At 37.8% G+C, this 24,231-nt stretch overlaps 1 protein-coding gene across 1 annotated transcript; it reads left to right on the top strand.

Moving 5' to 3' along the window:
* Nucleotides 1–5,959: 5,959 nt before the first annotated feature.
* On the top strand, nucleotides 5,960–22,745 carry LOC149140858 (uncharacterized). Its single transcript, XM_089451086.1, has 6 exons — nucleotides 5,960–6,050; nucleotides 6,155–6,425; nucleotides 6,619–6,822; nucleotides 7,305–7,552; nucleotides 22,386–22,574; nucleotides 22,629–22,745. The coding sequence occupies exons 2-6, from the start codon at nucleotides 6,230–6,232 to the stop codon at nucleotides 22,743–22,745; spliced, it is 954 nt and encodes a 317-aa protein (XP_089307212.1). The 5' UTR covers nucleotides 5,960–6,050; nucleotides 6,155–6,229.
* Nucleotides 22,746–24,231: the final 1,486 nt, after the last annotated feature.

Genomic DNA, 24,231 nt, shown 5'->3' with positions numbered 1-24,231 from the left:
GATTTGATTGTACAATATTGATTTATGTAATACTGAATATACTGGTTTGGTAAAGTGTTATGTTTGCAGAGAGAATTGTATGAAGCAAGCTCCTCATATGTCTGCATTGACAGTGGTGAAGCTAGGATGATGTTTTGATCCAAATCTATACTTCATAAGTGTTCCAAGGCATGATTTTGATTTTGGTTTTGGTTTTATATGCTGACAATCTACTATTGATAGGTAATGAGCATCTGATGATCTAAGTAAGAGGGAGATGGCTTCTGAAGCTCGAAATAGTGAATACTGACATGACGAATCGATTTCCAAAGTTGGGAAAATAAAATATGTATTAGGAAGCTATTGAAGAAGTGTTGGAAAGTGGAAATGAAAATCCTTGGACATTCCGATTGAATTTCAAGAAGTTTTGAAGAGACATTGCTGAACTCAACTTGGAAACTGATAGTTGATTGAAGCATTGATGTTCTAATCAAACACCCATTAATATACATATATGTTGTACATAGAACCTGAGTCAAATCATGATTGATGTTTCATACACATAGAGTTTCCATCGAGCCACCGCCGAGCACCCTTCAAGATATTTTCATGGAATGAACAAGTTTTGGGCTAAGACATTCTTCCTATGATATGTGACTGCGTGCATGTACTGATGATGTTTGGGATTATTATGGATGAGAAGATCTGATTGTTTCCTTAAAATATACGATGATATTTTTGGATGTGAGTTCCATAGCTTTAAGCACAACCGAGGCTATGTATGAGTTTTCTAGCATGGCTAGCTATGGGGCAGCATGAAGAAGCTTTTTTGAGAGATGTTTAAGAAATTTCTGGATATGACATGGATACATTGCGATGAAAAAGAGTGGGATCACGACGGCCAAACGGGTCCGATAATGCTCATGGCGACCAAACGGGCCTGTAGGTTAGGAGCGATGACCATGGCTGGCCCGCCAGCCCACAAGGTGGCAAGGTGATTCCGAGAATCACCCCACCACCCTACGGGCGGGTGGGCTGCCGGGGTGGCGCAGGGGGAGGCTGCGGCAGCCCCCCTGCGCCACCCCGGCGGGCCGCCCTCCCGCGGGGTGGCGCGGGGGAGGTTTCGGCAGCCCCCCTGCGCCACCCCGGCGGCCCGCCCACCCACGGGGTGGTGGGGCGACTATGTTAATACTAAGAAAATTTTAATTTTCTTAGTATTAATATTTTTTTAATTTCAATGATCTTATCTAATAGTACAGATTATACAAATTAAAAATTTATGATATAATTTTAACTAGTGTGAAAGATATATCGTACATTTACTTATTATTTTATTATAGTGATTTTGACTCTGGTTTTACCTCTATTAATAAGGTAACGAGATGTATTAAGAATGTGATATATTTTGCCGGGTAGTGCATGATATATGGGTACAGTTCTTTTATTAGTTTGTGTATTCCTGGTATCAGTACGGTAGGGTGGTATATTAAAAAGTTTAACAGATGTAAATGATGATCAAAGTTAATATGTTTTCGTTATTTACTGATTTATGTGTTTTTTTCAGGAAAATGGCATCAAAGAAGATTTCTGTGAATCTTTCTGGACCAAAGACTCTTAAAGGTGGATCTTCAAAAAACATTGGTGAATGAACTCCACCTGAGCTGATGGCTACAAATCTTTCAAGTGCCTCAAATGATAAGAATATGATTTCATACTAGAAGAATTCAAAAGAAATGAAACTTTCATCAAGAATCTGGTATGTGAAAGAAAGAGAAAGCCAAAATGTGAATATATATCTATATATTGATATACCGAATGATAATGGAATTTATGAAGTGATGGGAAGAGTCATAGACATGTGTTTGGTACTAGACAGTGAAGTTGTTTACATACTTACAAAAGTGCCCAAGTCACATGAAAGGATTAAATACCAGTTATCATATTCATTGTATGACATGAGAGAGGTATCTACAAAGTTGTGTAAACAAATCGTAAATGAGATGAAACAAAATATCATAAGTATTTTTATTTATATTTGTATTTTGCGTTCTTGTAACTGTCTCACTATATTTTTTATCTTTGTTTTTATTGACATATGTTATTTTGTTTGGCAAAATTTTGTTGAAAGTTGTTCAATTAGGTTGGGAGGCATTCATTTCATAGAGCATGATATTATGAAAGTTGTCAGCAGTTTCTACTTAGTGTCAGAAGAAAATATGGCAAACAAGCAAAATGTAGTAATTGATGATGCTACAAAACTACATCCAAGGGATCAGAAAAAAAGGTCTCTAGTGGATAAATCTAGCAAGGGAAGACAAGTTACTTTTGAAAACGATGAAGTTGAAACTAACAGTGAAGAATATGTTGCCGTTACTGAAGATGACATTGGAATTGAGAAGAGCCGCAAAAGACCAAAAGTAACAATGCCCAAGAATAAATCTGTTACAATTAATGATGAGAATGTTATGGAGAAGAAAAGTAAAGTTGAAGATTTTGAAGTAGTCATTACCAGCATTGAAGAACCTAGTGAAACTTCAAAAGAAAGCAGAGAAATAATTATACCAGGAGTTGATAGAGGATGGAATTATCAAAACAAAACAAAATTCCATTCGACAGAATTTGACAAAGAGAAACTTAATTAAGGGTGGTTGTACATTTCAGCTTAATGTAAGACAAATCTATAAGGCAAGTGAAGGACAATGTCAATATCAAATTAGAAAGCCACATCATCTGCATGTTCACAACTTGAAGACATTGACAAGGTACAATCCATATGCTCATGTGGTTAGTTATGTGCTTCTTGTTGATCTAGTGCAAGTTCCCAACAAAGAAGCATTTGATAAGTCAAAATGTTTTGAATATAATTATTATGTGCTTGTGCAGAACCATTTTGTAGAAGCTCAAAGACAATTGATGGAGGAATATCCCAATAACCCACACTTTGAAACAATGAAATGTATCATTTATGTTGGTTTATCAGATACAGAAGCAAAGTTAGTGGCATGGGATCATAATTCAGATAAAGAGTGTAGGATGTCTATGACTTTCATCCAAAGGGTTAGATTTATTCATAGTGAATTTGAAGAAAAATGTGGTGGGGATAGGATAAATGTTACTTAGATTTCCGAAAGGAATGTTGTAGGAAATAGGCTATCCAATTGAAGAGAAAATCAATTCAAAAGGTGGAAAAGACGACAAATTGAGTGATTTATTCAGAGGTGTTGATAACATTTTCCAGTTGGCATTTAGAACTAGAGATATATGGGAGTTGATTAATGAGATTTTTAGCATGTGGGAAAACATTGGCATTAAAAACCAGAAGGTCAAAAAGTCTAAGCCATTGATATGTAGCAGCAATAAATCAGGTCTTGAAATGAAATAGCTTCCAGAAGATATGATTATCACACCTTGGAGAGCATTGCAAGGAGTGAAAGATGAAAAAATTGTCAAAGCAATATTATCTCGTGTGAGGTCAGGGGAATTATCATTGGAGGAAATGTCTGAGGAATTTCAAAAGTAAGTTTGTTGAATTATTTTTATTTATTTCTAGATTATAATTTTCTTTTAAATATAACATATTGTTCTTGGTAGTATTTGTTTTACATATCATTATATTAACTTTTTGTTACTTTATCTATGCAGTCACAAAGTTTACATGAAAATTCAAGAACAAATGGTTAAATTGTTGAACGAAGATAGTTGGGATGATGTTGTACGCAACTATCCAGATTCAAGTTCTACATCAACATTAAAAAAAAATTATCTTGCATTTAAAAAGGTATCTTGATTTATACATTCATTTTTATTCATCTGTGTAATATTTTTAATTTATAACTTACACATATATTTGTTTATTTTATAAAAGATGAAGAAGGATGATAATGGAGCACCAGATAGTTTCAGAACTTTTATTGCAAAAATAAAGAAGCAACATATTAAGAATTTTGAACGTGATCCAACTCTTACTCATTTCATTTGGAATGGGCTAGACACTATTCAATATCAAGTAATACAAGGTGACTGTGAAGACATTGCTAAACTCATACCTAAAATGGATTATGCCTAGTTATTGCAGATATTCCCCATGGTTTCAATACTCCAAATATTGACTATGATAGTGACCCTTATACTTATCAAGCTCTTAGTAAAGTGGTTGCGGGATTTCTAGAAGTCACGTCATCACCATTATGGAGATTTGTGACATTTCATTCAGACACACAATTGGAAATGTTATTGTCAAGCTTCAAGGGGAAAACAAATTCAAGGATGCAGTTTACATGGTAAGACGTTTAAAATGTATATTTCATTAATGTTGAAAAATTCATTTATGTACAAGTTAATTGAACTTTTACTATTTCATGTTACAGGCAAAAATCAAATCTTCTTAACCGTGAAGATCAACTATTTATAAATGATTGTGAGTTCATCCATATTGATAGTTGGGCAAAAGATGATAGCTATATGTCTATGATTTTTAATCGGGTAGATGGAAATAGTCATAGCCAAATACTGACTTATGATGCTGTTGTGAGAAAACTAACATATGAAGACAAAGAAGCAAAATGAGAGATAGTTAACATTTATCAAAAACCACAGTTATTGATTAACTATCTTATAGACATATGTTCAAATGAAGGAGATTGGGTTCTTGATTTATTTTCTGGCTCAGGTAAGTTTTATTATATGGAATTAAATTGCAATATGTTATTTTTTAGTTAATATGTTATTGTACTAATTTACTTCATTATTTCTTTTATGCTTGATAATTAGGTACAACAATAGCATGTTGCCTTCAAAAAGGAAGAAATTGCATTGCAATTGAAAAAGATCCAATACAGTGCAATTTCATTCAGCAAAGAATTAATGCTCTTCAATTTCTTCCAGATGCAATGCAAGAAATTGGGTTGAAGAAAGGGGACTTTAATGAATCACGTGTGGCAAAAAAAACAAAGGAACCCCAACCACCATTACATGGAATGATTGGAAAGGCATACATTGGGAGATTCGTAGACATCAAAGATCCATTAGAAGGGGAAAATGAGCAAAATGAAGCAGAAAATATTGTGGAAGAAGACAATGATGAAACTCTAGAGGATGAAGAGTTTGGATTACGTGACATTGTTGATTAAATTTAAGTTATGCTTGGAAATCAAGCTCGTTTTTTGTAACTATTAATTAGTTATACTTGTAATGTTTGACTCTGACATTTTATGAGAAGAATATACACTCAATTAAGGTTGTTATGTGTTCAATATTTGTATTATGTGATTTTCGCATTAATTTTTAAGTTAATCATTATTTTTTTGACATGAAATTCATAAAAAAAAACTATTATTTAACCATTTTTAGTTAAAATTTTCCTATAAAAATTGTGATTTTGAAATGTCATTTCTAACAAAAAATTATCAAAACGTGTAGTTTTTTAGTTATATTTACGCTGTAAGGCGTTTCCCTTTGAAATGAATTGCTCCAGCCGCCGTCGTGTCCTATTGTTGACCGTGGATTTGTGGTGTTAGACAATTGAATGAAGTGTGATCGTTGATCCAACACTGATCCAAAACTGAACGGTTAATGAGGAAGCAGGACGGACGCACCGCCAGCGAGCCATTCGTTTCGCAGCTGACAGTGGTGGTCAATTGCAGGTCCGTGGCCATGGGACCATTTGTTGAGTTGTAGTGTGTTGTTCCTGCGCACTGTGAGTGTTTTGCAATGCGTGATATGTGTGGGCTCATGGATAAGCGCTGAAGGACCAGTTTGCATGTACAGCTCTTCAACTAACTCGTCTATCAGTTTATTTTATTTTTCTTTTCCATGTTTTTTGTGTCTCTTAGTGCTGACATGATTCACTACAACTTCGTGAGGGGGGATGTTTCATGTGTTTTGCAGTGGGCAAGTTCAGATGGTAACTAGTTTTATTATTTTTTGAAGCGCACACTCATTTGGAGGCCTGAACTTCACTTGTGGAGGACTGCTGGGCATTTGGTGCTGCAAATCTTGTTGTGATCAGTGAAGATCAACTCTCTGTTCAGATCTGTTTACATTCTCGCTTGAAGTGTTCAAAGAAATCCAATGTAAATGGGATTTGATCTACCCCGTGTATTCTTGTTACCAATTTTACAAATTTGAGAGCAGTGCTATGCATTTTGGGGTTTGAACCTTCCTTGAGAAAATGTAGATATCTACCTCTTTGAATATCTCCTGAGCTTTCTGCCACAGCCTGACTGACTTTCAAGTAGAACTCATTTTCAAGATGGGGCATTCAGTTTTACTGCATATTTTGATTCTGAGTCTCTCTCTTTTTAACAAACTCGAGACTGCAAAGGGACGTTCTTTACTGGTGCCTACCTCTGCGCCAGTTTCTTTGCATTTCGCACTGTCATCGGCTTCCCTACTTGATGATCCCCTGGCAAAAAGAAATGCATCAACTAAACCAGAAAATTCAACCGGTAAGAGCTTCAACGCCAGCCTTTTCATTAAATTTTTGAAGAGTATATTTATGCTAAAAAATACAGCCTGTGTAGGATTTCTTCAGAAATTGAAATCTCTCAATTTGAATTGCTTGTTTGCATCTTTCTACAAGTTCTGAGAAGTCATTGCGCTTTGTTCTTTTGACGATTGCAAAATGGGTTGTGTGTTCAGACACAGGTTCTCCAATGCAGATAGACAAAGAATCTCATCACATCAACAAAGGACTGCTATTGGCAATTATCATACTGCCAATATTTGTTGGATGTATCATGATTTCTTCAGTTTGTACTTGGTTGTATAGAAAGACTTACAACTCTGCTCCTTCTTCACCTCAACCTCATGCATTCAAGCGAAATTTAGATCCAGACGCCTCAGGTTGGTATCACCACTATGTCATATTTTATCCCTTTCACTGTGTGAAACCAAACCCTCTCTTGATGTGTACACCAACAGGGCAGCCACAAGAGAGTGGTGCTTCCTATGGAGATATTGTTTGATTGGATTCGGGGCTGAGATTCGATGACTTCCCCTGTTGAATCTGTGTGGATATCTTTTGGATGTATGTATACATATTAACTATTATGCATTACTGCCAGTGCCGTGGAATGGTTTCCATGACTATAGAAATTCTTCTCCTCTGTCAAACTATTATTTTTCGTGGGGGTTAACATAATAAACATCAGACTTGATTTCATGATCTGAATCATCTGATAAAATCAAAATTTTGGATTCTAACAAATTATAAAAAGCCATGGGTGCAGATTACCTTTTTTTACATGAGAGTTCGATTAGTTACATTACGACTATTTTGATCTAGGGTTAGCTCACTAAGTTGCCTGTAATTTGAATTTTCACAGATGCCTATAGGGGTATTCCACTCATGCCTCTCCTGAGTCGTTTGAACTCCCGTGTTTCTAAGAAAAAGGGATGTGCAACTGCAATTGAATATTCTAAGCTGCTAACAGCTACAATTAACTTCAGCAGCAATAACATACTTGGAGAGGGTGGATTTGGGTGTGTATACAAGGCAATGTTTGATGATGATTCCTTTGCTGTTGTGAAGAAGCTAGATGAGGGTAGTAGACAGGCTGAGCATGAATTTCAGGTAGGTAATAAAAACGTTACAGGTATTATTTTGGAAGCTGGCTGCTTCTTCAAACTTAAGAAGATATTAGTGAAGGCATTTTTTGGGGGGGTGCCCTAAAGTTGCCCTTTTGAGTGTCTTTTCTTTTGTGGATTTGGTGATGCACTGCATTTAACATATTGCATTGTGCTTTTTTATTCTCCCTATAATTTTAGAACTTAGAAGAAGCTTTGCTGATTTCATCTGTTGGTATTGTCATTGGTTGCAGAATGAAGTGGAGCTAATGAGCAAAATCCGACATCCAAACCTTGTTTCTTTGCTTGGGTTCTGTACTCATGAAAATACACGGTTTTTAGTATACGATCTGATGCAGAATGGCTCTTTGGAAGACCAATTACATGGTAGCTTTCTCCAACCACTGGGCAAGTTCAATATTGCCTATGTTTTGAAGCCTTTTATTTGTTCAAACAAACTTGATACTACCATTCGTCATGGATAAACTAGTAGGCCATGAGTAAGCAGCCTTTCACAGCTATGCTTTGTTAAGAAACTGTGCTGGATTGCTTGTCAGGACCATCTCACGGATCTGCACTTACATGGTTTTTGCGGATGAAGATAGCCCTTGATTCAGCAAGGTAGTTCTAACACAGATAATTTGATTCCCTACTACTAGATTTTACCAATTGAAATCACTTTTTCACTTGGTCCTCTATCAACCTGGGAGCTCAAGCTTACCATGGTTTTCTTTCTTTTACAGGGTCTAGAACACTTGCATGAGCACTGCAACCCTGCAGTGATTCACCGAGATTTCAAATCATCAAATATTCTTCTTGATGCAAGCTTCAACGCCAAGGTGAGGGCAAGGTTTTCCAATCTCCCACTTACACTGACTGTAGTGTTAAAAATAGTAATACCATTAAATCTGCCTGGAAATGAATGTTTCTTATGTAATATTTATCAGTTAATTTGGGAAGATTCTTGTAAAGCATTAAGAAAGTTTCCTAGAATGTAATTGACAAAAGCCTTAGTAAATGTATGGCATGTGCATTGCATTCAATGGGAGATTCTGTGAGATGGGAATTCCATTGCTTTCCTACTGAATTTTTTTTACTTTATGAACTGTTTTAAGCATCAGTTATTTTTTTGTCAAAATATTTTCATGTAGGCCTTCAGTTTTTCTTTTCTATCAATTTCGTGACATGTGCAGCTGTTTGTATTAATTTATTATTGCTTATCATGAATTATACTTTGAGAAATTTCTAAATAGATTTATTTGTCCATCTTGGTTTATGTTCTTTAAAACACTTGGTCCGAAGTGAAACATTTCCTAAGTAGATGGTATTGTAGTCACCGCTCTCTAACCACTGGCTATGGATGCAGCTTTCAGATTTTGGTCTTGCAGTAACAAGTGCAGGATGTGCTGGTAACACAAATATTGATCTAGTAGGGACATTGGGATATGTAGCTTCAGAATACATGCTTGATGGTAAGTCTCTAATAAAGAAATTAGATCCAATTTTGAATTTCTCTCATTGTTCGCATATATATAGTGATATATAGTGTAGTAGAGATTAAAATATTAGTCCACCTACAATGATGTATTACCTGGAGTGTTGAAAGTATCTACGGGCCACAGTACAACAAATTACAATGCATGATCATTATAGATACACAATAGATTTGAGTTTTATTATAGAGAACAAACATGTGTCTAGTAAAATGCTGAATGATATTTGTGGTTGAGTTTGAAACCAATCATAAAGAATCAAAATTTTCCAGTTGTCTTTATTTTGTATAAACATACCACAATAGATACATACCTATAGCAGGGTCAAATTGGATGCCTTTCAATAAAACCAAAGTCATTGCTGCTTTAAATTTTGGTTCAGATACAAGTTAAAATCAATGTCTATCTCTTTTTAGTCTTGCAAGAGGTTACATATAAAAATATGCATTTACCTTGGACACATGACATGAAAATGAACCTTTTGTCATGTTTTGTCTACTATAAAGTTATCTTTCATCTTAAAAGTTGGAGCATTCGTGTGAGGATTCATTATGAAAATTTCTCTCGTGTGCAAAATGATGTGTGTTTGGTATCCTACAAGTCTTCTAATTCATAGGACACATGCGTAGGGGTTCATGTGTTATGAATCCCACATGTTGGACATGGATTTGTAAGCACAAGTTTGGCACATGTCCGGTTCATGTTTGGTATCTTACAAGTCTTCTAAGTTAGATGACACACACCTAGGGGGTCATGTGTCACAATTTCCACATGTTACACATGGATTCGTGAGGACAAGTTCAGGTCATGTGCCAAACTCATGTTCGACATGTGCTCTAAATGTGTCCCAAGTTTAGGACGCATGTTTGTCAAAAGTGGTTCGTGGGTTTGAAAAAGGTGACTTGTCTGTCTTTTTTCCTCATTTCATTTAGTAGGTTGAATTTCATAGACATTTTGGAGTGCATTTGAGGGTTATAATGTAGCTTTGAAAGGATTCCAAATACAAGACAATGGTGTATGGTGTATGTGCACATCAACCTCTGTCTTATTTCTAAATAGAGGGAAGAGTGGTTGAAGGGAAGAAAAATATGGGGGATGTGTTTCCTAATGATATGGGGTTTGGATAGCAGTGTTGAGTTGGCATTAGAAAACTTGGATCTTAATGAACCAGTGCTAGAGCCATTCAGTTTTGCTGATGGTGATCCAGTTGAGGGTTGATTCTCCACACCAACATATGCATTGATTGGATTGGATATAGATGAGGAAGAGAAGGGAGAGGATGGAGAGGAGAGTCATGGAAGTGATGCTGATTTTGATGATTCTAACATGAAGAAGGACTATTGACAATCACAAGCTATGAGATTCTTCCATTTACGGTTCTAGTATCTACCCTATTTTGTATTTTTCATTGGCATTCCCACTTGTAGTAATAGTGACTCATTATTTATGTAATACATTTCGATTTTAATGACTTAATGAGAAACTATAGTTTATGGTTCTAATTTCTTGTGTTTGTCACTTGAACGTCATTGACTTAGGACAAGTAAGTACTAAGTAGTATTTAGTTGCATGATCGAATTTGTATCATGTAAATGTTCTAGTTTCTAAATTCTAACAAAATTTGAATCTTTATGTCTATAATTTCTATTTGTGTAATGTGTTATTTTCTTTTAAGGTATATATATAAACCCTGTTCTTCGTGTCTTGTTATTGGGGTCACCATGTCATGTGTTAGACACTTGTATTTTAGTGTCCTTCATGTCTCGTCTCATTGTGTCATGTAACTTAGGTATGGAGTGATAACTTTTAGTGGTTGAAGATTTCTAGGGGATGACGTGAAACTTGATCAATATAGAGATGAAAAAATTTATAATTTTCTTTTGAAAAAGGGAATAATTGATTTGTGCATTTGGGTGCTTTTGATGAGCTCTAGACCTTTACCAAGTCTTAGTGTGTTAGAATAGCATGTTACCTTATTGTTCAACCAACACCAATTCTACATTGTGCTCACCCTTTGGCATGTGCCTTTCTGTAACACATCCCCTACTATCCCTAGCCCCAACTAAGGGTAGAAGGAGGCAGTTATTAAGCTGACCCAACCTCCAAAGTCTTGTTATGGAAATGGGGTCTAAATTTTTCGACCTTTTTCGACTTTCTTAAGACTTAAAACAGATGATGTTGTTGTGTTCGTCTTGTCAAGACCTTTATGAAAATATAAGATTTGTCTCAATACGATTCTCGGATCAAAATATATGGCCATTCGAAGATTAGCCTATCAGATAGTGCCATGTCGTCTTGATTTGCCATGTGGTGTCCTCAAGCTATCCGAGTTAGCCACCTCATCGCCACATGGCAGCGTTACCTTAGCCGTCGGCCCGTTCATACCGGGTCATAAATTAACCCCTCTCTACGACCACATAACACCGAGATTAAAATCCCAATAGATTCTATTGTGATTCCCCACTGAAACTGCTGGGAAAGATCTTCCGGGGTTACACAGATCCTTGGCAGACCTCCTCCATGCGTCCCATCATCATTTGCTACTGCAGCACGTTCAGGCTCCACCACACCATGTCGTCCCGACCCATTCTCTTCTGCGAGGCTTACAATCCGCCAAGGTTTCATGGAAGTCCACCTGGCTACTCACCACCTCAACTCCGCTCTAACCAATCATGTGGTTGTGGTCCCTTATGCCTGTGTAGGTGGGCTTCGCCGTGCCACATCACCCTGGGGACTAAATCTCAGCGGGGTTGCACCTCACTCCAACATAAATCGCAGGGTACATGGTCCCGGGGTGATGTCACCCTCCACATGGCCCCACACTAGGTATGCCATGTGTCACTTAGATCCAGTCCACTTGGGACCACAAAACCCCCGAATTCAAGTAACACGTGTCTACCTTCCAGGATGTCACGTGGCTCTGAGTCCAAGTCACTTGCCACACTAATTGGGGGTCTTGCTTGGCCCTCTGCTGCATAGTAAGTTCAAATTTCACGTTATAAGTGTTTTGGGGGTCCTCCGCCTCACCGTGCCAATCGTTGAACAACCGACCCCACCCGCCATGTCATCTCAACAATTCATTCCTGGTGGGATTTGCCAAGCCTCCCATCGTAATCTCTGGGACACGTGGTCAGCGCTAACAGTTCGCGACATTCGACGACTAGGACCTCTCTTGCATGTGCTTGTGGACATGGCTCCTGGCCATATGGTTTATAAGACATGCATCTCCGTGCTCCTCTGAGCCCTGACTTCTAGACCCACAACACATGCATATAAGAAGATAGATTGGGCTCTTTCGCCCTTGACGCTTGGTTACAGTGCCCGCGCATAGGGACAAGGGCCAAACCTCTTAACACCTTATGCTAAGCCCCTGCTCGTTTCCATAAAAGTTTATACATATAGTGGTAAAGCTCTTTAAGAGCTATCCCTCTTGAGCTTAAACTGTGTTCGCATACACAGTACTCGCGCTAACCTTCCTGAGCTTTAGAGGCTTTGACACCTTTGCTGACCTATTCATATTGGTAATTCCACTAAGTTCACAACTCTGGACGATAAGGAGGGGTGGTTTTCTTGTACTTTGTTGACACCAGGTAAATTTCATTTTGTTTATATGCTCTCCAGAATTTATCTGCAACATGTTTTCAGAACTTTATTTACCATGTTTTTTGTACCATCGATTTGCAAATGGGAAAAAATGTACCAATCACTTTGAAAATAAATATACTTATCACTTGTAATTGTTTTGTGCACTCCATGCAAATGCACACTATCCTTGACCGAAGAAAATGAGTCATTACCTGTATGTTTTGAGATCGTTCCGATATAAAATTTTTGAAGATTTCCAACAAATATTTGTCTCCTATTTAAATGGGTGGTTGAAATTATTTTATGCAACACTCCCCTTTAATTACAACAAACAAAAATTTAAACTAAGATATTTTCTTGTCCGAGTCTAAGCTATGCTTACAATTTAATTTTTTTTTACATCAGTTGGATTTCCTTTTCTTTTCTTCATTGCTTTAGCTTTGTCTTTTTGTTGTAAGCTTCAGATTTCAGTGTCTTTATTGGCTGGTGCAACTGTTCGATTGTTCCAAGTTGTCCATGCATGTCCTCTATTTCTTCAAAAATTGGCTTGTATGTAAACGACTACCACATGTCACCTTCCATAGCTTGCTCTTCATCAATTTGTTCCAAAATAAATCATAAAAATATTTTGTCTCTCAAGGACACTATTGCATGGAAATTTCATTAACATTTTTATTTTCTACAACATCCATGTTGCCTTCAACATTCATTGTTGCAACTTCTATGAAAACATCATTAACACATGGTGTTTCAAGCCATGTTTCAAGAAGTTTTAGTGTGAGAGATTCTCAATGAATACATCAACCTCTTTTTCAATGAAGATAAGTTATTGTAGCATATGCCGCTAATCAATGCCAACAGCATGTCCGTGTTTATTTCAAAATGATTTAATGTATCTAACATCATCTACAATATAATCTGAAAGATAACCCATCGATCATAACAAACCATAGCAGCTAGATTCTTTTAATGTCTTAAAAAAACCAATGGATGCAACTTTGCGAGAGAAAAATGGCATTGCCACAGTAATATAAATCATAGCAGAGATCTTCATTCATATATATATAATGAGTATGTACTATAGAGATTTATTTATCTCAATGATAACTTGAGATTCTTCCAGTTATGACAAAAGAGTAAAATATTTAAAATAGAGCATGGACTATAGAAAGTAATATAAATCATAGCAGAGATCTTCATTCATATATATATATATATATATATATATATATATATATATATATATATATATATATATATATATATATATATATATATATACGAGTATTTACTATAGAGATTTATTTATCTCAATGATAACTTGAGATTCTTATCCCACGCTGCATACGATTTCAGTGTATGTAAATGAAAAATTAATAGATCAATTTAATCTTAATTTTGACAGATTTGATTACCTATTCTTCCCCACTCTATGCCTTACGGCGTTTCCTTTGCAACATAAGGTGCAAATGCTAGTTATGTTAAAAATGGTTATTTTTATGTCAATTGTTAAAAAATATTGTTTTTTAGAGACAATTATTTCATGTGGATTGAAAAATTAATTAACGATGTATAAATATGTAGAATATCGAAAATTCAAAATATCGACCTTCTTCTTTAAATATGCAAAACAATAAAAACCTCACTACAAAAAAAAAATTAAAATAAAAACAAGAAAATATGAAGAAGAAGACCACTTCAAAAATTATTAAATTTACAAAATAATTATTTACATTTCATACATTAAAAAAAAAAAAAAAAAACCTTTTAAAAAAAGGGCATGGTGTAGAATTACCACTTTTTTAAATCAACATCAAAATCACTACCATTCTAAAACGCAATGTACATAAAAAAATTTATAGTGCCAAAAACTATGCTCTAAAAAAACATGTGTGTTTTGCATCACCCCTTTTCAAAATCGGGTCACTTTTTTGCTATCTCTACAAAACGGGTAATAGTATCAGTTCCCGTTTCAAAGTTTACATTGTTCCTAATTCTCTCGATTTTCCAGTGACCATTGCGGGAGATTCAGGGCGCCATTTCGCGAACCGTCTATGGAAGGTAAGAGGTTTGTCCTTGCTCTTGCATTTCATTACATTTTCATGTATCTTTAATGGAATTTTGTGTGCTAAAAGAGAGGCTTTTCAAATTTTAAATCACTGGCGATCATCGCGAGTTTGGTCATCAGACCTATGATGATCACTCTTGAGCCAAAAGGCCCACGCGATGACATCGCTCTGTTAATAAAAACAGGCGTGATGGCGCTGAGGTAGAATTTTTTGAAGAAAATATCCTCTTTCAAGAAAACATTCTCAATTTCAATCCATGAAAAAGGTTTTAATTGGTGTTAAATGATGTTTTGCAGGAGATCTTGGTTCTGGAATGGAAAGAAAGAGGCCATGAGGCTGAAGACCACCAGGCAGCCCAGGATCCAAAATGCGTCAATGCTTTGAGAAATTGTGGGTTACTAAATTTATTTAAGACGACAAGATTGAGATCTTAAATGGAGTTGTTGCTCTATTTGATCAGCTTGTGGTATGTTGATAAATATATCTTCATAATCAAAGGGCAGGAACTAGAAATAGAAGAATCAGACATCTATTTCATCACGGGATTGTCCCAAAGAGGAGGAAGAGTCCAACTCTTCAGATCTTGCCCAGGTGGTGAGAGTACTAGTGCTCTGATTAGGAGGCATTGCCCAGGTGCAGAGATGACGAGGGGTGGGAAGGTGAAGATTGCCATGGTCACCAACAACCTTCCTTTATGAACCATCCTATACACCATAGCTCGCATATCTGGGACACAAGCCCTGCATGAGAGTTCAAAATCCCAATTCCAGTATGCAATTGAGTGTCTGACCCCCACCATATTCAACTGGTGTGGAGGCCTTCTGGCGAATATGAAAAGACAACTGACCAAAGGGAAGCAGGGAAACCTGAAACAATTTGGGTTCGGCTTGATAATGGTGACTTTCCTCTTAGAGCAGGTGCACTTATCTTGGTATCAGTGGGAAGAGGTACCAGATCCTGCCCCCCAAGACCCGAGGCTAGTGAGGTGGAGTCAACTCATGCCCCTAGGAGGGACGGGTCAACATATGCATTACCCTCCACAATTTTTTACTTGGTTGTAGCACTAATTACTCATGGTGGATGACTATGCATATGCTGCATGGTTTTTAGATGGGATCCAGATCTACCTCTGCCACCCAGACAATAGTGGATTGATGCAGGTAAAGACTTTTTTTTGGATTTTTTCAAGCCTTATGGTTTTTTTTGTAAAAGTGTAAACTGAGACTCGACTTATGATAAATGTGCATATGTGGGACCGGAAATACCGCCTGGCATGTCGCCAATATCAAGACGGTTTCTCATCAGATAGTGGGCACTGACTATGAGGAAGGGGCGAACCCCTTAACCGAGATCGAGCGCAATCTAGATGTGATTACTCGGGGAGTTCCAAAGTATGCTACTATAGACGAGGTGCAACTACGGGGTAGATATACACATTGGGAGTATCCGCAAGACTGCATCGGCTGTTAGGCCTAGTGATCAGAGCAGTCTCGTGTGACCACAAGCACCGTGCATGCAGATAGCCTTTCTAGCTATTTTACACATTTTGTAGGCTTTGAAAGCCAAGTGTCCCAGAACACTTTATTTTTTGAGATTTTGATGTAAAAACTTTGACAAACTCGATATATATATATATATATGCATGTTTTATTTTCTACTTATGTGTCTAGAATATGATCAGTTTTATAAATGATGCAAATGTATATCAAGACCATAATTCACTAATGCATCTGTTAATGTATTCAAATTGCGTGGAATGTGTTGATTATATGTAAAAGAATCAAAATTTCTTCCAAGTAATAGAACATGTAGATACATACGCAATATTTGTGGATTTCTCACTGAATAATGATTGTTAGACCGTAATACAACAAGCTGTGAATCTAACTTGACAAATAAATCCCTAATGCCAAGAGCAACTGCTTCTAACAATAGTTCAATGACTGCACTATATTCAGCAATATTGTTAGTTGTTCAACCGAGGCATATACCTTGTAAGTCAATCAACTTTCCATCAGGGGCAAAGAGTGCCCAAGTAGTGGAAGACAAATTCTGCATGCTACGACAAGCACCATCAGCAAAATCGACATAATGACTTAACGACATCTGCAAACTGAGTGGAACACAAGGTAAGCAGAAAAACATATGTCTGCAAAGCAAACAAACACACCAAAAATAAAAAAGCGCACACTAATGAATTCACACACTAACGTACAAAAGTCATTACATGAATTTCACGCATAACACTTTTTCGAAAACAACCCATTTCAGGGGTGGGACAATGCATTTCCTTCGTAATCAACTAGCTCATAGGCTCCTTTCTACAAGACACGTTTGACAATATATGGCCCATGCCACATAGGTTCGAACTTTCCAGCACCTAAATTATCATTAGCCTGATCATAAAGGAGGACCAGGTCGCCTTCAGAAAAAGTGCGAGGAGAAACGGTTTGATCAAAATGAGTTTTGACACATTTCTTTTGGGCTTTGATTACCAATGCAACAATGCAACAGGTCTCGTCAAGCCTCTCAAGGTAGAGTAACCTCTCCTCTTCAGGCGAGGTATTAGGAAGAAGTTCGAACAACTAATTTGAGTGAAGGGATTTCACATTCGATCGGAAGAGTTTCCTCTAAACCATAAACCAACTAGAACGAAGTGAATCCAGTGGCCATCTTAGTGGAAGTTCTGTAAGCCCAAAGAGCTGAGAATAGCATCAAATTCCAGTCCTTTTTGTGCTTCCCAATGGTGCATTGAAGCATAGTAATCAAAACTTTATTAATTGCTTCAACTTGGCCATTGGCCTGTGGATAGTAAGGAGTTGAGCTATCATGATGAAGGCCCAACTGAGTAGTTAGCTCTGCCATCATGTACTGACAAAAATGTGATCCATGGTCAGTTACAATGGCTTGAGGAACACCAAAATGCGCTATGACATGGTACTGAGCAGCAATGATACCATCAGCATTATATGTGGGCATCACCTCAGCCCATTTAGTGAAGTAGTTGATGACGACGATAATATAGCCATGCCCCCCGGCCGAGCGAGGGTTACATGTCATGAAGTCTATGCCCCATTTAGTGAATGGGCCAATGGTAACTACTGGGTGTAAGGGTGTTGGTGGGGCGTGCTGCTTGCGATTAACAATCTGGCATTCATGGAATTTCTGAACAGCCAGAATACAATATTTAAAGATGGAAGGCCAGAAATAACCAGCGCAGAGGATTTTCTGAGCAGTGGCATATCCGGACATATGACCATCATAGGCACCAAAGTGGTAGTCATTCAAGACTCATTCAACCTCTTCAAGGGTTAGACATCTGCGAAGAACAAAGTCCACATTGACTCGGTACAAGGAATCACCAAGAATCCGATAGGGTTAGGATTGTTGCTGGATGCGGTGTCGGTCAGATCGAGACAAATCAGATCACAAGGTTTGGGTTTGAAGGTAAACTATAATATCTCCATACCATGGGTCAAGAGTGTTGATGAGAAACAGAGTTTCATTAGGAATCTGCTCAGTAAAATCAGTAGAAGTGCTCGCAGATGGAAGGGAACATATAAACTCAGCCAAAACAAGTGATTTATTTGATTTGACAGTAGTAAACTCCAAATCAAACTCTTGAAGGATAACAATCCATTTGGAGTATTTTCCCCCCAGTAATTGACAAGTCAATATATAGGTCATGGGGTTGCAATCAAAAATCACTATGGTTTTCCGTAAAAGGATATAATGATGAAATATTTGGGCAACATGGACTGCTACCAAGGAAATATTTTCAACATGGGAATATCGAGATTTAGTGTCAAGAAGATTTCGGCTTAAATAATAAACCACATGTTCGTTGCCATCGTCGTCATCCTGAACTAACACCATAGCAATGGTAGTATCAGTTGCAACCAATTATAGGAAATAATCGCCTCGATAATCAGGGGGATGTAGTAAAGGAGCACTAATAAGCATGTATTTCAAAGCATCGAAGGATTTCTCGGCAACTTCATCCCAAATGAAAGGGATCCCCTTCTTAAGCAAGTGAGTAAAACCCTTGGTGAGTTCAACGTAGTTAGGAATGAATCGACGAAGAAAGTTAGCCTTTCCTTGCAGGCTTTGCAATTGCAACAATGAGGTAGGGGGGTAAGTTGACAATAGCCTCAACTTTTAAAGGATCGATTCAGATACCTTCGTGGGACACCACAAAACCCAAGAATCGACCAGATTCAATGCAAAAAAATGCACTTGTGCGGATTGAGATGGATGTTATAATGTCGACATCGTAGAAAGATGGATCTTAAGTGGTCTGGATGGTCATGATGCTTAGCAGAATGGGCTGGTAAGTCATCAAGGTAAGGCTGAAAAATGTGTCGAATATTGTGAAACGCATAAGACATTGCTCTCTGGAAGGTAGCGCCAACATTTTTTAAACCGAAAGGAAGCTTCTTATAGGCAAAAGTGCCCCATGGACAGATAAAAGTCGTCTTATGTTGATTAGAAGGTGAAATGTTGATCTGGTTGTAGCCAGAAAAACCATCCATAAACGAGAAAATATCACTCCCAGCACACTCGTCAATGATCTGATTGATAAAAGGAGTGGGATAATTGTCTTTTGGACAAGCGTGATTAATGTCGCAGTAATAAACACAGACGCGAATCATTCCCTGCTTTTTGGCAACAGGGACAATGTTAGACACCCAATCTGTTAATGGGATGGGATAGATAAAACCAACTTTTAAAAGATTTTCCACTTCTGCTTTAATAGTAGCAGCCTTTCGAGGATACATGGGGTGAAGCCGTTGGTGAATAGGCTTTGCACCAGGATAAGTTGGTATTTCATGCACCACTATTGCTGGACCAATACCAGGCACTTCCTCATATGACCACATGAAGACATCTCAAAATTATTTGAAAAGATGAGTGTAAATCCCGATCTCATCGGGATAACAGGACACCCCAATATGAAGGTTCTCGACAATTCCAGGTTTAATGGAAATGTTAAGAGGCATGGTTGCAATAATGTTTCCCATATTACCCTCAGATAGGACTTCGTGCACCAAAACAGGTGTTTGAAGTGGATGCATTGGGAAATGAGAAACAAATGCTTCAAGACACGAAGGCATTTCACCGAGGCTAGGAAGAAATGAAGAACAATGATGGAGACCGTTCCAAGGAGTTTCCAAAGACATAACCTCAATGATACTCTCGTTGGTGGGGAATTTCTCGTTCAAAGGATCTAGAGAATCCCAAGAACCAAGCCAAGGAGATGGCACATAAGTATCGAGGTTCATACTGAAAACAACATGACTTTTTGAAGCGACCATTGAAGCCAAGACAATTTCTTGATAATCTTGCTCTAATGGACTTAACTACATAGAATCACAAAATGAATCAATTTGATGTGGAGTACGAATAATCCAAGGATCCATAGAAACCGAGATCATATTGATCGAAGTGACATTCGGAGGTGGGAGGGTAAAAGTACCCATTAAAGCAGTGTCTTCGAAAAGCGCTTCCCCCCACACTCTCATAAGGAATCTCGTTATTTCCCACATATGGGACATTGTCGTTCGATGTACCAGAAGAGAAAAAAGACAGTGGGTCTACGGTGACAATTTTTCCTTCATGAGAAAAACAAAGCACCCATAACAAAGAAGAAACCACACAAAACATAGCGTGGGTCCCACTTTGCTCGTGAAGAAGGTTGTAATTGCTATTCACATCTACAACTTCCACTTCTAGATCAACAATCTTTCCTTCCAATGTGATCGACAAGTTTGTGAGAATACCATATGGATGGGAGCCTTTACCATCAAAGGCCTCAAAAGTGTTTAGGGACTAATTGAGGGGAGGAGATTCGATGGCCTTCCAACATGAAACAGACATGATGTAGGTGGAAACACCTTCATCAATAACAGTCTTATGGATCGTCTTTCCTTTAATGATAACTTGAATAAGAAAATCAATCTGATGAGGAAGACGAGGAATGTGGTTTTCAAGATCAAAGGTAATTAAACTCAAATCGGCAGGATCAACAATGCCTACCACAGACAACAATGATTTCTGCTATGTTGGACATGTTCTTCCAAAGAAGACATCGCCGAAGATGCTTAAGCTAAATCCTCAACAATATTATAATGTTGTGCAGCTCTAGCATTTGGATTATAAGATGATTTCCGAAGTACACCCTTGGGAGGTGGTCGAATTACGGACTCACTGTTAGGACGCTCAATATGGAGCGGACCAGAACTAGATGGAGTAGAAGTAGAGGGTATATCATTGACTTGTTTTTCCACCGTCTTCTTTTGCGGGGTTTGATAGTCCTTTGTTCGAGTAGCAATCGAAATAGGTAATGAACCTTGCATCATGAAAACTTGGGAACCAGAGGAGGCAGAGGATTGCGGTTGGTCTACCAACTGCATCTGCTAAGATGGAAATGGTTCTTTCAAAACAACTGGAGTCCCTTTCAATAAGCAATTAAATTTAGAACGTCGGGGACAATCCTTGGTGTAATGATCTTCCTCACAGATGAGGCAAGGATATTTTGGCTTGCGCTTGGAAGCATCATTAGCAGATGATTTGGGTGGATCCTGTTTCGGGGTATCGGTTTTGGCTTTACCTTTACCCTTTTTCTTACCTTTTGAGGCCTTATCTACTGCGGTAGACTAAACAACATGTACCTTAGAGGTTTTACAAGGATTTGATGAATTTTTCAAAGGATTATTGGAACCAATACCTGAAACAGATTTCTACTTCGAAGAAGTCTTAGTGGAAGTCTAAGACACTGAACCAATTACGCTATCAACAAGTGGTACATCAGAAGACTTTGAGGTTTTCGGATCCAAAGATGGTCTTGGAGAATCAGGCAAGATCTCGTATAGCGTGCCAGATTATGAATAGACTAAGTCTAGATACTGAGCACGAGTAATATATTTTTCTTCAGTAACACATCCACCCATAGCTATATCCTTAGCAATCTTGTTAATGAATGATTTTGTGAACCATTCAGTCAACAACTCATTAACAATCTCGAATTTGATGAGGCGATGCCGACGTCTCCATTCATGGATATGATCAAAAATGTGGGTCGTGGTATCTTTCTTAAGGGATGTGAGCAAATGAGTGCCAGTTTCATATTAAACCGACAATTGGAAGTGGGTGAGGAAGGCCATAACTAAAGAGTTAAAGTCAACATAGGTAGCTTGAGGCAACTCGATATACCATTTTGCAACAACACCTGTTAAGGTTCTCTGAAAGAGGCAAAGACGGATAGAATCGTCAACATATGAATTTGAAGAGCACCATAGGTGATATGTCATCACATGGGCTTGTGGGTCCTCTTTAGACTTTCCTTCGAACTTAGGGCAATCACTTGGAATTTTAGTTGGAACTGGAGGCTAGTAAGGCGAATGAAGAATAGGATCATTCGTAAGCCCTGAAACATCAGGTAGTTCCAATGTAGCCAAGAAAGGAAATTGTGGATTGAATGACATGTAGGGCCTTTGAGGAGGCCCAAATTGCAGGTTCCAGCCTTTCTGGTAAGGATGTTGCCCACACATTGGAGGATTTTGACCATACGAGCTTTGATTTTGCCCCCACTAAGGGGTACCTTGACCATAAGGTGGATTTTTTCTGGGGTAGGTTTGATATTGACCTACTATAGACTGTTGATAAGAATTGTACATGGCATGCAAATTGTAAGGTTGTTGGACCTATTGACCCTGGACCTGAAGAGATTGGCCCTGTTGCTGCAGGGGTTGACCTTGTGTTTGCAAGGGATGACCTTGTTGATACGCATATGAAGCTTGCTGCTGCAGAGGTTGACCTTGCTACTGCAAAGACTGACTTTGCTGCTGTAAAGGTTGAACTTGTTGCTGCAAAGGTTGGCCTTGTGAGTACGAAGGTTGAGTAGGCTGCTGAACAAACTGAACTTGCTATTGCAAAGGCTGCTGAGATTGCTGCAAAGGTTGCCACTTTTGTTGCAAAGGTTTCCCTTGCTGCTGCAACGGTTGCCCTTGCTGCTACATCTATTTCCCTTATTGTTGCAAGGGTTGTTGGATAGTTACTTAGGATATACCCTAAGGGTATTGGTAATTTCTGAATTGAATCTGACCATATCCACTAGGAATAACATAATGGCTAGGCTGGACATAAGCTCCTGCTTGTGGAGTGTAAGACGGGTTGACCAAGGCTTGCGAACCATATGGGACATAAGCCTATTGGAGTGGAATTTGTGTCGTATAAGGCTATTGATACTGGATGTTACCCAATCTTTATGGACCAACAGGGTTAGGAATACCACCAAAATAATGTTGATTAACTCCAACCATGTGAGTTTGTAATACACTCACATTGGTTTCACCTAACACAAGAGAAATATTCGGATTCCCCCCCCCCCCAAGGCGATGGCACATTCTATCCACTTGACAAAGGGGTGGAAGAACTAACTAAAACCTGACTTGAAATAGTCGGTTGTACCAGAAGGGTCCGTTGAAACAACGATACAGGTTGCGATGGAATCATAGGTTGAACGGGAACTGACGTAACAACAGTTTGTATGGAAAATGACACCATTAAAGGATGTAAAATAGTATGGTGGAGACCTAAAATAATAATAGGGTTTGAAGATAACCTTAGGCAATCTGTGTATTAGGGCTTAATGGATATTATGAGGTTAGGGTTTGAGAGAAACCCTAGCATGGTCAAGGTGAAGATTCTCTAGCACTTGTGTGAAGCCCTAGATGGGATAGTTTCTATTAGGCTTGGTTGCTGATAGAGTTGGTTGAAATATTGAAGGCAACATTGTTATATGGTCAATGGACAATGATGTCTATTGAAGGCTGGTTCAAGAGGGAGATGATCACCTTTCATTGAAGATAAGTACTTTTCAATTTATGATGCTTCTTTATGTATTTACTTTTGTTTAGATGTATGGATCTAATTATTGTTTTGATTATTAATTATGCTTCCTGCATATATATTTGAGTATTTGGATGCTTCTAACTTCTTGATGAGATATGATAAGTGGATCCTTCTTGAGGATCATGTCTAGTGTAGGAAGAGGCATCTGAAGCGCTATAAGCTTCCTATGTAAAATAAGAAGGTGCATAGGTATTTGAATACTACAAGGTATGCATGGTATATTATTTCAAAGTTATGTTTTAGCTGCAATATTGATGGAAAGGTAAGTCCTAAAGTATGATGAGAATATCTCCTTCTCAAATGGCTCATACATGAATATGGAAATGATTTGGATTGATGGTTCCTATGAAGCAAATATTTTATCCTTTAGACATGATGAACTTCTTGATTCTATGAAGCTACTTAATATTTATCTTTGATATAGTCATATACTTGATGTTTGGCTGACATCTATCATTTTGAATATCTTGATCCCATAAATAAGGCTAGCACCTTGACTCTAGTAGATGGTAACTTCACACTATTGATATTGCTTGTGAAAAATCATGGTAGCCATTCTGACAAAAGCATAACAATAAGATTGATATTCAAGATATTTTGTTGATAATGGTTACGTTTTTGATGTG

Source organism: Pinus tabuliformis, chromosome X (assembly GCF_031772625.1).
Source record: "Pinus tabuliformis cultivar Carrire ecotype Pingquan chromosome X, CPIR1, whole genome shotgun sequence".
Lineage (NCBI taxonomy): Eukaryota > Viridiplantae > Streptophyta > Pinopsida > Pinales > Pinaceae > Pinus > Pinus tabuliformis.
This window is presented reverse-complemented; position numbering and strand designations above follow the sequence as displayed.

Excerpts from the sequence above, each read along its gene's own strand:
- LOC149140858 (XM_089451086.1), top strand. The coding sequence starts at position 6,230 with ATGGGGCATTCAGTTTTACTGCATATTTTGATTCTGAGTCTCTCTCTT. Across the intron at positions 6,426-6,618 it reads TAAACCAGAAAATTCAACCG|ACACAGGTTCTCCAATGCAG; the intron begins GTAAGAGCTTCA and ends TTGTGTGTTCAG. Across the intron at positions 6,823-7,304 it reads TTTAGATCCAGACGCCTCAG|ATGCCTATAGGGGTATTCCA; the intron begins GTTGGTATCACC and ends GAATTTTCACAG.